This window comes from Lactuca saligna, chromosome 8 (assembly GCF_052625555.1).
Source record: "Lactuca saligna cultivar CGN05327 chromosome 8, ASM5262555v1, whole genome shotgun sequence".
NCBI lineage: Eukaryota > Viridiplantae > Streptophyta > Magnoliopsida > Asterales > Asteraceae > Lactuca > Lactuca saligna.
This window is the reverse complement of record NC_136424.1, coordinates 73,328,704-73,343,880: the sequence shown is the minus strand read 5'-3', so window position 1 is coordinate 73,343,880 and position 15,177 is coordinate 73,328,704. Positions and strand designations below refer to the sequence as shown.

At 27.6% G+C, this 15,177-nt stretch overlaps 1 protein-coding gene across 1 annotated transcript; it reads left to right on the top strand.

The window, feature by feature from the left end:
- Window positions 1-14,256: 14,256 nt before the first annotated feature.
- LOC145008027 (uncharacterized) lies at window positions 14,257-14,939 on the top strand. Its single transcript, XM_078966639.1, has one exon. The coding sequence runs from the start codon at window positions 14,323-14,325 to the stop codon at window positions 14,746-14,748; it is 426 nt and encodes a 141-aa protein (XP_078822765.1). The 5' UTR covers window positions 14,257-14,322; the 3' UTR covers window positions 14,749-14,939.
- The last annotated feature ends 238 nt before the right edge of the window (window positions 14,940-15,177 follow it).

Here is a 15,177-nt window from a genome sequence, read left to right as displayed (position 1 = left end):
TACATCCGGTTATAAACACAGCGATTAATTAATTCTCTGAAAGTGATTTGCAAGTACTTGATGCAAACTGAATATGAAAATATGAATTTAGAAAAATAAAAAAAAATAATAATCATTTATTTACAAACATTCAAAAAAAAAAAAAAAAAAAACTTTTATATTTTGTTTATATACAGAAAAAAAAACTTTTATATTTTCAATTACCTTAGATTAACCAAAATATCCGTTTTGTTCAAAAGATTACCCCTTGTTTTGTAACATCACATTCATCTTTTTCTTTTTTAGGTTAACATGGAAAACAAAATAAGCTAGTGTTTTTATCTATGATAAAACATAAAAAATATATTATTTACTTAAGCAAAAATAAGTGATATTGTTTATTTTTTTTCCATATCTACCTAAAAACGAACAAAATAAATGTTACGTAACAAAATAACCGACAACTTAAAAAAAATATAAAAATATTTTGGTAAATTTGAAGGTAACTAAAAATATAAGAATTTTTCTATGTATAACCAAAATATAATGGTTTTTCTCAACATTGATATATAAATGGTTGTGTTTTTTTGTATTTTGTCCTTACTTTTATGCTAAACAATATATTTTAAATTTTGTTTTATAACACTAATAGATTTTTTTTTGTTTTACATGTTATATCAAATATATGATGTCATCTGGTATTTTATATTTTTGGACTAAATTTTAATTTTTGTTTTCTAATCGAAATTTTCTTAACTATTTTTTTCTTTTTAAATTCGACCCCAAATTATGTTTTTTTTTTTCAAGTTTACTTCTTATAGATATAAAAAAATAGTAAAAGAAAAAAAAAACTTACTACTTTTGTACAACAGTTAAAACTTTGTATACATTTTTTATAATTTTGTTACAACATTTTTAACTTTTTCTACAAGTTATTTCACAACTATTTACAATAGCTTAGAAAAATTTACAAATTTTTAACGCTTTTTAAATTGTTTTACGATCAAAACGAAAAATATATCGAATTTGGAAATAAATTGAACCCACAGAACAACCATAAAATATCGAAACATATAAAACCAACATTGTATTTGATTAATATAACTTATTTCCCATATTCGATCGTGAAATAGATTAAATAATAAAATTAATTTTATATGTTTCAGTCCACTTTTTGTTTTAATTGGTTCTATAGGTTTCATTTTACTATAAATATCACTGCTCCAGTTGGCCCAAAAAGTAACAGGCCAAAATTAGATCCAACTATTGACTGTTGCAGAGTTGCAGACCTGTTCATATCGAATGCCCTATGGGCTATGTATGACTGCATTTTGTATTGACTTGATTCTTTCAAAAATTCAAATTTAACTTATTGTTTCAATTTATCAATGTCAACGAATAGACGATTTAATTTACTATTTTACTTAAAACAGATTTAAAATAAACTACAATTATTTTCCCATTTTGTTAATTACATGCTCAAACTTTGGGGATCTTAATAGGAATTAGTAGGGTTGTAAACGAACCAAACAAACACGAACAAGGTCTTGTTCATGTTCGTTCGTTTAAGTTAGCCGAACAACAAACGAACACGAACGGATAAACGAACGAGATTTTCTTATTCATGTTCGTTCGTTTAACAAATTACTTTGTTCATGTTCGTTCATTTATGTTCGTGAACATGCTAAACGAACAAAGATAAAAAAAAAAAAAAAAACACAATTAAACATATATGAACATAAACGAACATATAATATAGCAATATAATAAAAAAATAATAGAATATAGATAAATATAAATAAATTTAAACGAACGAACATAAACGAACGTAAATAAACATCGTAAACGAACGTTCATGAACATAAATGAACGAACGAGATCATTGCTCATATTCGTTCATTTAACTAAACGAACGATAATTTTTGTTCATGTTCGTTCATTTATTAAATAAACGAACATAAACGAACTTCCCGCCGAACAGTTCACGAACGGTTCGCCGAACGTTCAGTTCATTTACGGCCCTAGGAATTAGGAAATAATGTGAAAATGTGATGGGTTTTATGGTGGCTATCAAGCTTTAACAAGAACAACTATGGTTACATGTATAACGCATACATCGACTTAATGCAATTATATCTTCACTCCACAATGAACATTTCTTTATTTTTTGCATTAGATTAATAAGAAATACAGTTGATCAAATTTGGCGTTAAGTGAAAAACATTAGGAAGGACAAACAAAATAACATGTATTTTAACAAAACATTATAGCCGAATGAAAACTCAATTAAGTTGTATGTTTAACGATGAATTTACATACAAACGGAAAACTAAATACTATAGTTACAAAATGATTTTTTTATAACTCTCTGTCATTACCAAATCTTAACATTTGGTTATAATTAAGTAAGATTTGTATTTTTTTTAAGCCTTTTATTTAGCACCATTCCATGCATCTTGTATGGTTTTTCACTTTCTCCGCTATGTTCTGCCGTGTCTTTCGATTGGTTTGCCATCTTTTTAAAATTGGGAAAATATAAATAAATAAAGGGAAAATGACTTATATAGGTAACTATGTTTCAAAATCGTTCAAAAAATATCATTCAAGTTTGGTGTGTCAAAAAACGTCATCCAAGTAAATCATTTGTATAAAAAACACTAACGAAGTACATTCTTTGTTCAAATTTGACCTTTGATAACCGGCAATTACCGGTAAAAAATAAGATGAGCAGTCATAGGAGAAGAATAAGTCATTCGTTCATGAAGAAACCCTAAATCGGTTTTTAAAGGATGAATATATCATTTATTGTTTTGTCAATCATTATTATGCCATGTCATAATAGTTAAGCCAAGTTATCATTTAACCTATAAGATCCAGTTACCGGTGGGTAATATTTGAACAAAACATATAGTTTGTTGGTGTTTTTTGTACAAAAAGTTTACTTGGATGGTATTTTTTGAACATAACAAACTTGGATGGTGTTTTTTTGAACGATTTTGAAACATAGTTACCTCTTTGAGTCTTTTTCCTATTGTGTTTTTTTTCCTTTACTTATTTTTTACCGGTAATTGTCGGTTACCAAATATCAAATTTGAACAAAGAATGTACTTCGTTGGTGTTTTTTTGTATAAATGTTTTACTTGGATGGTGTTTATTGAACACGTCAAACTTGAATAATATTTTTTAAACGATTTTGAAACATACTTACCCGTATAAGTCATTTTCCCATAAATAAATAAGACAAATTTAAATCATCTATGGCCGTTTAATACTATCTTGTATTTCATGAGTTTAAATCAATAAAGTAAAATTGGGAAAATATAAATAAATAAATATATGTAAATCATTTAAGGTCATTTAATATTATCTTATATTGCATGAGTTTAAATAAAAAAAAAAAAAGTGTGATTATAATTTTTAATTATTTGATTTGATAGCCCTTAACCTAGTGGCCGAGTGATATTTTACCAGCAAACCTGATATTGTTGAGATACAACCAGGGGTGCTGATCAGATAAATTTTTCGGTTTTAAAGTAATTCAGGTCGGGTAATTCGGGTTTTTCATGTTAAAAAAATAATCAATCTTTGACCCAAATTAAATTTGGGTATTACCCGAAATATATAAAAAAAAAATTAATGACACCTAAAAATAAATTTAATGAAATAAATATGTCGTATTCTATTAGTCTTGTTTATATAAACAAACAAAGCATAAACGAAGTTACAAAAAACTTTGAACATTGATATTTTTTAATGAATAATACTTGAGATATCAAGTGATCTTTTAACGGTTTAATCTAATTTAATAAGATATTAAAAAACTGATAATTAAAGAACTTAGTTTAAAAGTTTAAGATAATTGTGGCCATAAATTTTGTCCGGTTGTAAAGTTTCGTGAAAATAATAAGTTTATTAATTGCAATAAAAACTATAATATAAATAAATAAATAAATAAATAAATAAGTTAAGTTTTTAAAGAACATGGTAACATATAAACAATTGTTTTTAATATTATTGGTGTCAATAATGTCATAACAAAAGAGAATCATGTTCTACAATAATGATACTTAGTTTCAACGTTATCAAATACCTACTACAGGGTACAAGCTCTACGAAAGAAAAAAAAAATTATTAATTCGGGTATACCCAAAACCCAACAAACGTATCCTATACTCGACCTGAAAAAAATCGGGTTACCTGAAAAAATTAACCCAACACCCAAAAAATTGGGTGGGTAATTCGGATATTAGGTATTTTCAACAGGTCTAACAACCAGGTTTGGTTACCAATTTCCTTACATTTTCGACGTTAGATGCAATTTGATATTTTATTAAAATACCCGATATCCGAATTACCCGCCTAATTTTTTCGGGTATTGGGAAAATCAGGTTGGGTTAATCGGTTATCGGGTTAATTTTTTCGGGTATTCGAGTAACCCAATTTTTTTAGGTCGGGTATAGGGTACGTTTGTTGGGTTTTGGGTAACCCGAATTATTTTTTAAAAAAAAAATTATTTCGTAGAGCTTGTACTCTGTAGCAGGTATTTGATCACGCGTAAAGTATCATTATTGTAAAACATGAATATTTTTTTATCATGGTAGTATTGGCACCAACAATATTAATAGCAATTGTTTATATGTAACTATGTTCTTTAAAACTTAAATGTTTTCTAGATTATAGTTTTTATTGCAACTAACAAACTCATTATTTTGACAAAACTTAAAAACATGGTAAAACTTATGGTTATAACTAACTTTTAAACTAAGATCTTTAAGTATTTGTTTTTTAATATCATATTAAATTGGATTAGGTTGTTAAAAGATTACTTGATACCTCAAATATTATTGACTAAAAAATCTAAATGTTCAAAGTTTCAGTAATTTCGTTTATGTCTCGTTTGTATATATAAACAGGACTAATAAAGCACGACATATTTATTTCCTTAAATTTATCTTCTAGTGTCATTCAAAAAAAAATTATATATTTGTGGTAAAACCCGAATTATCCAAACCCAACCCACTACCCGAATTACCCAAACACAAATTATCCGAATTTAATTTGGGTCAAGTAACAGGTATTTTTTAATAGGAAAACCTGAATTATCCGATACGAATTACCCAAAGCCCGAAAAAATTACTCGATCAACACCCCACCCCACGTACTAATTTTAAGGAGCAAAATACAAGAAATACGTTAGGAGCAGGACTACATTCTCTATAGGGGACTGAATGTGAAAAATGACTCGCTATTGATCTTTCATTCATTAGTGGTTTGAAACAAATAATAGTTACACTTTAGTTTATATACTATTATCCTTTTTAGATATGTAAAAATAAAGATGCCTCCGGAAGTAATTGAATATCAAGGCCCACCCAGTTGTATCAGATGATGATCTTCTTTTTTAAGTTTATGCTTCAATTTTGGTTTCGGACATAAAGGAAATTAATAGTAGTTTAGGTGTAGATTAGACTTATTGAAACAAATTAATTAACAAACAACGCTAATTGTTTAATGGATCTGACAATTAATTACTTATTTTGAAATTTTTGAAAACAAATATTCAGACCTTATAAATGTAACTTTCTTTTTCCATAAACTTTTTATTTCCACGTACAGATATAAATTAGTTTCAAATAAGTAAAAAAGAAAACTTACACTTGTATAATACTTAAACTTTTCACAATAAATAATACATATGCAATGGTATAATAGGATAATCATTTTAAATATCATTGACTATATATATATATATATATATATATATATATATATATATATATATATATATATATATATATATATATATATATATATATATATATATATATGGGAAAAGTGAATATACCCTTAAGGGTATATAAGCTTAGGTACCCTAACTCACCATACTATGTTGTTTTATATCATATGTGTACATTGTAATTGTCCAATGTTCTTATAATTCAACTTCTAACTTGATTTACTTCTAAGATTTTTATAAATTTCACATTTATCTTCCTCTTACATAATTTTCATTTTCAACTATAATATATATAGCCTAATAGGTGTTCGGCAAAAATAAGTGATATAAGAGGAAAACAATAGTGAAATTTCGAAAACCTTCAAAGTAAATCAAGTTAAGGTTGAAGTTTAATAACATTATAATGAATATATCAAACAAAACAACTAATTATAGTGAGTTAGGGTACTTAAGCTTATATACCCTTAAGTGTATATAAGCTTAGGTACCCTAACTCACCATACTATGTTGTTTTATATCATATGTGTACATTGTAATTGTCCAATGTTCTTATAATTCAACTTCTAACTTGATTTACTTCTAAGATTTTTATAAATTTCACATTTATCTTCCTCTTACATAATTTTCATTTTCAACTATAATATATATAGCCTAATAGGTGTTCGGCAAAAAATAAGTGATATAAGAGAAAAACAATAGTGAAATTTCGAAAACCTTCAAAGTAAATCAAGTTAAGGTTGAAGTTTAATAACATTATAATGAATATATCAAACAAAACAACTAATTATAGTGAGTTAGGGTACTTAAGCTTATATACCCTTAAGTGTATATAAGCTTAGGTACCCTAACTCACCATACTATGTTGTTTTATATCATATGTGTACATTGTAATTGTCCAATGTTCTTATAATTCAACTTCTAACTTGATTTACTTCTAAGATTTTTATAAATTTCACATTTATCTTCCTCTTACATAATTTTCATTTTCAACTATATAATATATAGTCTAATAGGTGTTCGGCAAAAAATAAGTGATATAAGAGAAAAACAATAGTGAAATTTCGAAAACCTTCAAAGTAAATCAAGTTAAGGTTGAAGTTTAATAACATTATAATGAATATATCAAACAAAACAACTAATTATAGTGAGTTAGGGTACTTAAGCTTATATACCCTTAAGGGTATATTCACTTTTCCCTATATATATATATATATATATATATATATATATATATATATATATATATATATATATATATATATATATATATATATATATATATATATATATGAACCTTGGAAATACGAAAAAAAAAAAATAACAATATGAAACATTTCTAAAGAGTAAAGACGATCGTATATATACTGTTAAGAATTAACTGATATATTTTTGAACTAAATGCATAAAGGAAAAACAGTTAAATTTTTGGTAGGTCTTCATGAGGTTAATGCACAAGGAAAAATGATTCTTTACAGCCAACGCTTTCACTGACAATCAATTACTCTATCAACAACCAAATATTTACATTTTATGTCAGAAATAAATAAATATATATATATATATATATATATATATATATATATATATATATATATATATATATATATATATATATATATATATATATATATATATATATATATATATATATATATATATATATTCAAAGATGGTCATAACATTATTTTTACATCTCATGATTGATAGGTCTAGATATGTTAAATTTGTTTGAATATTACTTATTTGACTATTTAACTTATTTTTTGAATTTTTTTAAAATATAATGTTTGTTAAACTAAAAAGTTACTTATATTTGTATGTCAACAAGTTAATTGAAACAGGATGTGACAAAATGTCAAAACTAAATATATTACTTTTTCAGGATTTTTTTTTTCTAAATATATTTATAAATTCTTACGTATATAGTTATAAAAATATTATATAATAGTTAAAAAGTTAATATTTTATATCAAAAATTAAAATTGAAATATTATTTAATATTTATTAAAAGAAATTAATTCGTTCATAAAGAATAAAAAATTTAAAATTTAATTATTGTTAGAAAATAAAATGAAATAACATTCATTGAAAAGATGATTTGTTGAATTAAAAAGAAACAACAAAAAAAACACTTAGTTCATATCAATTGTTTGAATTATTCAGCAACAAATACGTGGTCTTAACTGTGAAAAGGTAGTTTTATTGTTAATTCTAAATATCCGATTTCTTTATCGACATCTTAACTCTTAACTTTTTTTCAGTTTAATATTCTAATACGTATTTATATTTTATCTTGTATATTTAAAAAAATGAGAATATATAATTATTTTTGTAATGAAAAAGAAATTTAAATATATAAACTGATGAGATAATTTCCAGCATGTTGTTGATGAGAGTGACACCTTCTTGTCCTCTAGATTCAGACATGTGCTGTCTCCATTTATTTGGAAAATGCTTTGACCATATCTTTACTACTCTTTTAATTTCACAATAAACTTTTTATAGTCAAACAATTTGATTTTTGACTACAAAATTAGTAAGAACTGAGTAAACAAATTATTTGAAATTACTACCATATGACACCAAATGACAAGTCGATTAAAATGAACACGAAGCATGTCCAAAAAAGGAAACAAAAATATATTGATTGTGGATTTGAAAACTAGATATAAACAAAGGAAGTCGGTTTGGGAGCAAATATGTATTATAGTTTATAAATGATGAATGGTTGAGGGATAGAGGTTCTGTTCACTAGCATGTGGTTGTACAGAGTAATTATGTTATGTTTTACTGTACTATTTTTTTTTTTCACAAATTTAATTGTGAATCTCATAAATGATATTGTAGTATAGGTAATAAAATAAAGAATAAAATATATTAAAATCGTGAAAAACTCTGTCCAAAAATATTGTAAGTTTAAAAGTAAGTGAAAAGGTTTCCAATAAAAAACTCATAATAAGAACATCCGTACTTAGGACAACTTATTTGTTAAGTTTTTTCATGACACCTAAGTACCTAACTATTATCTAAGCTCCGTACTAATGTTAACTTACCATCTAAAAAATACACACGTATAAAGACACGATATAATGATACCAATTAAAATTAAAATATTATACTATAGATGTCTAGATCTTTATCTTATCATGACATATAAAAAAAGTCTTGTGGTCAAAGTCTACAAGCCAATAAATATATTATTCATTTTCCAATTGTAATTAGATATATACAACAATGTATCATAAATTAATGCAACAAGCTTGAAAGTGAGCACAGTAAAACTTGATACTACACGAGTGTTTTTTGATTTCAATACAAATAATAAAAAATAATCTATTCTAGTCACATAAAAATCTCACTGTAAACAATTTCGAGTGAATTAGGCCTCTATAGTCCTCAACAAACATTATTTAATTAACAAGTTGTTCAAGACCACAAGAAGATGATAATGATGAATGAGATTAGTAATTTGTGTAATTATATGTTTCCTCCTTGTTTTGCCATAAAAAACATAGATATGAAGAAAAGATGATTGAAGTATGTGGAAATCAATTAGGGATTGTATCCTTCTAATGTGTCCTTGAAATAAAGTAACGTGCATGAACTTCTAGTCATCTACAACAATGTCTTAGCATGCAGCCCGTCAAATCCTTAAAGTGGCGGACGTAGTAAAAAATCTCTAGTGTTGCACATATGATTTTAGGAGTTGCATGCCGGAAAACACTACACTGCAAAATTTAAGAGGTTAAACAAGCCAATTTGAGGAGTTACAAGGGTACCTAATAAAAAAGTATTTTTAGTAATTGGTAGATGTTTTGTTAAATCACCCATAAGCACAATATTCTGAACCCCTAAATTTGTCCCCGCCTCAACCGGTGAACATGGGATTTGTAGTTGTGGTCAACGTCCTAACTACCATCTTAGATGCTATATTAGACTTCATGTATTTTTATTCCCTATATTGTTTCATAAACTAGAGACAACATATTCAAATCCTCAACATCACATACGATATGTCGGATACCTAAAGTATGTTGCCATTCTTTGATCCTAGGATTTAGACCTTTGACTCGGGGATTTGACAAAAAACGGCCTAGGGCTTCATATGCCTCCCATGGATGTCATTTTAGATGCGGTAATTCGTAAAAGTTTAGAAACCACCAAAATTGAAAAAATAAGAATCGATGTCAAAAAAATTAAAATAGAATTTTTATAAAAGATATGAATAGACGTAATAATAATTGTATGATTACAGAGAACATAGCTAAATAGCCCAATTTTTTGGATTTATCCAAACGATCGTTATATCCGAAAAAATCAAAACTACTTTTATTTTACATCAAATATATATTATTGATAAAAAACACATTTTGAATTTCTATTAAATATTACAGATAAAGTAATTAAACATTTATTATGAAATCTTTAAGAATATGAGAATATGTGTGAATTCGTAAAACTAATCCAAATTTTCAAAAAAATGTTTCGTTTTCTATCGAAATCTAATAAAAAATACCTAAAAAAAAGATAAATTTTGAAATCCGAATATGTCGTCAACACAAATGAATTAACAATGTACATCATCAATATCGAAGTTGGATGATTTATGTTAATTCTTCACAATGATATTATTACTTGTCCCTAAAATATGAAGTGATAAAGACTAGTTTTTTCATCCATTTGAAATATTATATTTTAAAACGTTGAAATTTTAAAGTATGAATTATAAATAAAAAAAAGTTTTAAAATATGTATTTAATTTTTCTTAAACTTTCTATAAGTTAATTTCTAGTTGTTTGATTTAGTTAGGTACCAAATTTTTATGATTATTTTACGTTGTTTTCATTCTCTTTGAATAAATATTTGATCATTTCAAAAGAAAAAAAAAACAATCAAAACATATGATTATCCAAAAATTAAAAAAAAAAAAAAAAAAAAAAAAACATTTGTTACTAAAATATACAATTGCGTTGTAGAAATAAAGCACAAAAGTATGAGTCGTTCACTGAAACCTTGAAAAAGAAAACTAGTACGTTATGATCTTCATAAATATTAATAACTTTTAAAATAATAGGTTTAAATATAAAGATACAATATAACGATATCAATTAAAATACTATACTATGGATGTCTAGATCTTTATCTTATAAAGCCTCAAAAGCCAAAAGATATACTATTCATTTATCAATTGTAATTAGATATATACAATAATGTATCATAAATTAATGCAACAAACTTGAAAAATAAGCACAATAAAACTTGATATTACATGAATGCTTATTATTCAAAATACAAATAATAATAATAATAAATCTATTCTAGTAACATCAAAATTTCATTGTAAACAATTTTGAGTGAATTAGGCCTCTATAATCCTCAACAAACATTATTTAATCAAGAAGTTGTTTTTCAAGGCTACAAGAAGATGATAACGATGAATGAGATCAGTGATTTGTGTAATCATATATGTTTATCCTTGTTGCCATAAAAACATAAAAAAAACATAGATGTAATGAAAAGAAAATTTGAAGTGTGTGGGGATTGCATATTTCTAATGTGCCCTAATTTGGATAAAATTAGGTAGCGTTTAGTTGACAGGAAATGAATTGAATTCGAAGAAAAATGATTCAAATTATCTTGAATTCATGCGTTTAGTTCAACTTAGAGGGAGAAAATGACTCCTAAATGAAATAAATTTTCCATCATATGGAGGAAAGTGAATTCCTTCCAATGTTTGATGAAAAACATTTATTCTCATCAAGGAAAGTGATAAATTACAAAAATATTCTTATACTTATTAGAAAACCCACCACCAGTACCATCACCTACCACCACTACCGTTGCCACCACCCCACCACCAATACCACCATCATCGTCGTCACCACCACCACCGCTACCACCATCACCGACCACCCACCACCACCACCGCCGCCATCACCCACCACCGCCATCACCACCACCCACCACGGCCCTATTGTTACCACTACCACCACCACCACTGCCACCACCACTGCCGTCACCACCACCACCACCAATGTCACTACTACCACCACTCACAAACACTACTAACGCGACCATCGGCACCTTTGTTATCACTACCGCCACCAATCATCACTGCCACCACAAACACCATCACCGTCGTCGTCATCGCCACCTACCGTCACTGCTACCATCATCACCACCACCACCACCATCATCACCACAATCAGTATCACTGCCACCATTACCACCACCGTTGTCACCACCATCAACGCTACCCACCACTTTCACCGCCACCATCACTGCCACCCACCGTCGCCGCTGCCACCACCGCCACCTCTCCAACCACCACTGCTGAAATTTTACTATTTTTATAACTTATCTAAGGTATCTTTACATGTAAGTTAGAAAACAAGGTAAGATTAAGCAAACCACGTAAAAAGGGTAGTTATGTCATTTTACATGAATTTTAATTCCATTTCATGTGAACCAAACAGAATCTGGAATTAATTTGAATATCATTTCATGCCAACCAAACAGCATGTGGAATTAGATTAAAATTCTTAACAGATTCATTTTCCAATTCAAATTCAAATTCCTTCAGCAACTTTCTGCAAACCAAACAGCACCTTATAGTCTTCTACGATAATGTTTTATCATGTATCCAACAAATCCTCAAAGTGACGGACGTAGGAAAAAATCTCAAGGGTTACACATATGATTTTAGGAGTTGTATGCCGAAAATTTTAACGAAAAAATTACACTGTGTTGCAAAATTTGAAGGGTTACATCGGCCACCTTTAAAACCGCCCTAAAATTTCCCTTGCATCAATCGATGACCAACGTCCTGACTTACCATCTTGTGCTATGTTGGACTCCCTGTATTTTTCCCTATATTATTTCATAACCGAGAGACAACGTGTTCGATGCCCCAAAATCACATACGTTATGTTGGGTACCTAAATCATGTTGTCATTCTTTGATCCTAAGATTTAGACCTTTGACTCGAGGATTTGACCAAAAATGGCCTAGGGCTTCAGAAGCCCCCGTGGATGCCATTTCAGATGCGATAATTCGTAAAGGTTACGAAACCACCAAAATTGATAAAATAAGAATTGATGTTAAAAAAAATTTAAATTATACTTTTTATAAAAGATATGAATAGGTTTAAGAATAGTTGTGTGATTATAGAAAACACAACTAAATAGCCTAATTTTTTGGATACCCAAATGATGATTATGTTCCGAAACTTCAAACTAATTTTATTTTACATCAAAACTATATTATTGACAAAAAAACATTTTGAGATTGAGACTAAATATTACAAAGTAATTAAATATGTATTATGAATTTTTTAAGAATATGTTTGAATCCGTGAAATAAATTCAAAATTTTAAGAAACCATTTCATTTTCTACTGAAATCTAACAAAAAAGACATACAAAAAACAAAATAGATTCTGATATGAAATCGGAATAAACCTTCGTTACAAATGAAGTAACAATATATAACAATATATATATATATATATATATATATATATATATATATATATATATATATATGTGTGTGTGTGAGACGGTTTAATTTTGTGAGATCGTAAGACGCAATACTACCCACTCATTTATTAGATAAAACAAAAACATAATAAAAATGCAAAATAATTGAAAATTTTCGAAAAAAAAATTCCAATATTATTTTCGGAATATATATTTTCCAAAAAAAAATAAATAAATACCAAAAATAAATAAATAAATACAAAAAAATATATATTTTTACAGATTTTAGTAGAATATTTAGAATCTACATATCTGACAAATCTAGTAGAATATTTTAAACATTCTAAAAATCATATTAAAATATGTACATTGTAATATTCTATTAAAATATTTCACGTATTTAAAAAAAAAACGATAATTTTTTTATTTATTATTAATTTTTTTAGTTAAATAAAGTTTCGAAAATAATAATTAAAAAAAGAATTTTTAGATTTTTCCTTTTATTTTGTATAAAATTATTTTTAGATTTAGCCTCATAAAATTAACATGATCTTATATATATTGTTACTTGTCCCTAAAATATAAAGCGAGTAAAACGAATAGTGTTTTTCATCCATTTGAAATATTATATTTTAAAAAGTTCAATTTTAAAGTAAAAATTATAAATAAAAAGAGTTTTAAAATATGTATCATTTTCTATAAGTTAATTTCTAGTTGTTTGATTTAGTTAGGTATATGTTTGTATGTTGGAATGTACAATGTGAAAATGCAATAACCGGCCGTTATGTTAGGACGAATACATCATAATCTTCATATCGTATGGTATGCATATTATACAAAAAAACAACATGAAGTTATATAAAATATGTTGATTTCATAAACGACCATGTTTGAATCCTGAAATAATTTTGCGTTATTGTTATTGTTATTATTTCTTTTTGAAAAACGTTTGTTTTTTTTTTACTGCCAATTGGTCAGTTGCTTTCTGCCAATATTAAAACTTACATTTACTACCCCCAACGCCTCACTCTCGCATTTCCCTTTAAATATACTCTCCTCACTTTCCAAATTCTTGCATCAAGCTATACTCTTTCAAAGGGTAAAATTGGAAGAAGAAGAAGAAAAAAAAATGACAAGGTGTTGTTTCATGTTAGTCGTAGCTCTAGTCGTAGCAGTTTGCACCACTAATGCTAGAGACGTTCCTAAAGAAAACGTTGGTCTTACAGACCAAAAAAACGTTTATACTTTTGGAGGAACAGGTGGATTCGGTGGCATTGGAAACAATGGTTTGCCCATGGGTGGAATGGGAACCGGAGTCGGAGTAGGTGGTGATTTTGGTGGTGCCAATGGAATCGGAGGTGTCGGAGTGGGGTATCAATTTGGTGGACCAGGTGGCCCTGGCGGTGGTGTGGGAACTTTTGGTGGTCTTGGTAATGGTTTTGGTGGTTTACCGACTCTTGGCGGTGGTGGATTTGGTGGTGGTAATCCTGTTGGTGGCGGTGTTGGTGGTGTTGTTCCCATTAGTGGCGGTGGTGGTGGTGGTGTACTCCCCTGATCTCCTTAAAGCTTGTTTCTGAAGTCCCTAGATAGCTAACTATTTCGCGCCTTATAAAGTTAGTTTTGTTGTGTAGGTGAGTATTGTTGTGTGTTTGTGTTGTTAGCATGTCTTCGGTTTTAAGAATATCTTTGTTGTTTGTGACGTTGTAGTTTTGGAATATTAATTAAAGTCTATTTTATTTAGTTTCATGTTATGATCTCCAACTTTTACTATCACACATGTCTTGTTATGAAAATGCCATATTCGCTTCTTACATAAACCGCAAATTAATAGGGATGAGCATGGATCGTTTTTTGGTTAAAACCACCCAAACCGTAGAAAGTCGGTTTTTCGATTTTTTAAACCCATATAGGTTCGGTTTTTGTATGGTTTGGTTATTCGGTTTTCTGGGTCGGGTATATGGGTTTTCGATTTTAAATCGTGGGT

Excerpts from the sequence above, each read along its gene's own strand:
- LOC145008027 (XM_078966639.1), top strand. The coding sequence starts at position 14,323 with ATGACAAGGTGTTGTTTCATGTTAGTCGTAGCTCTAGTCGTAGCAGTT.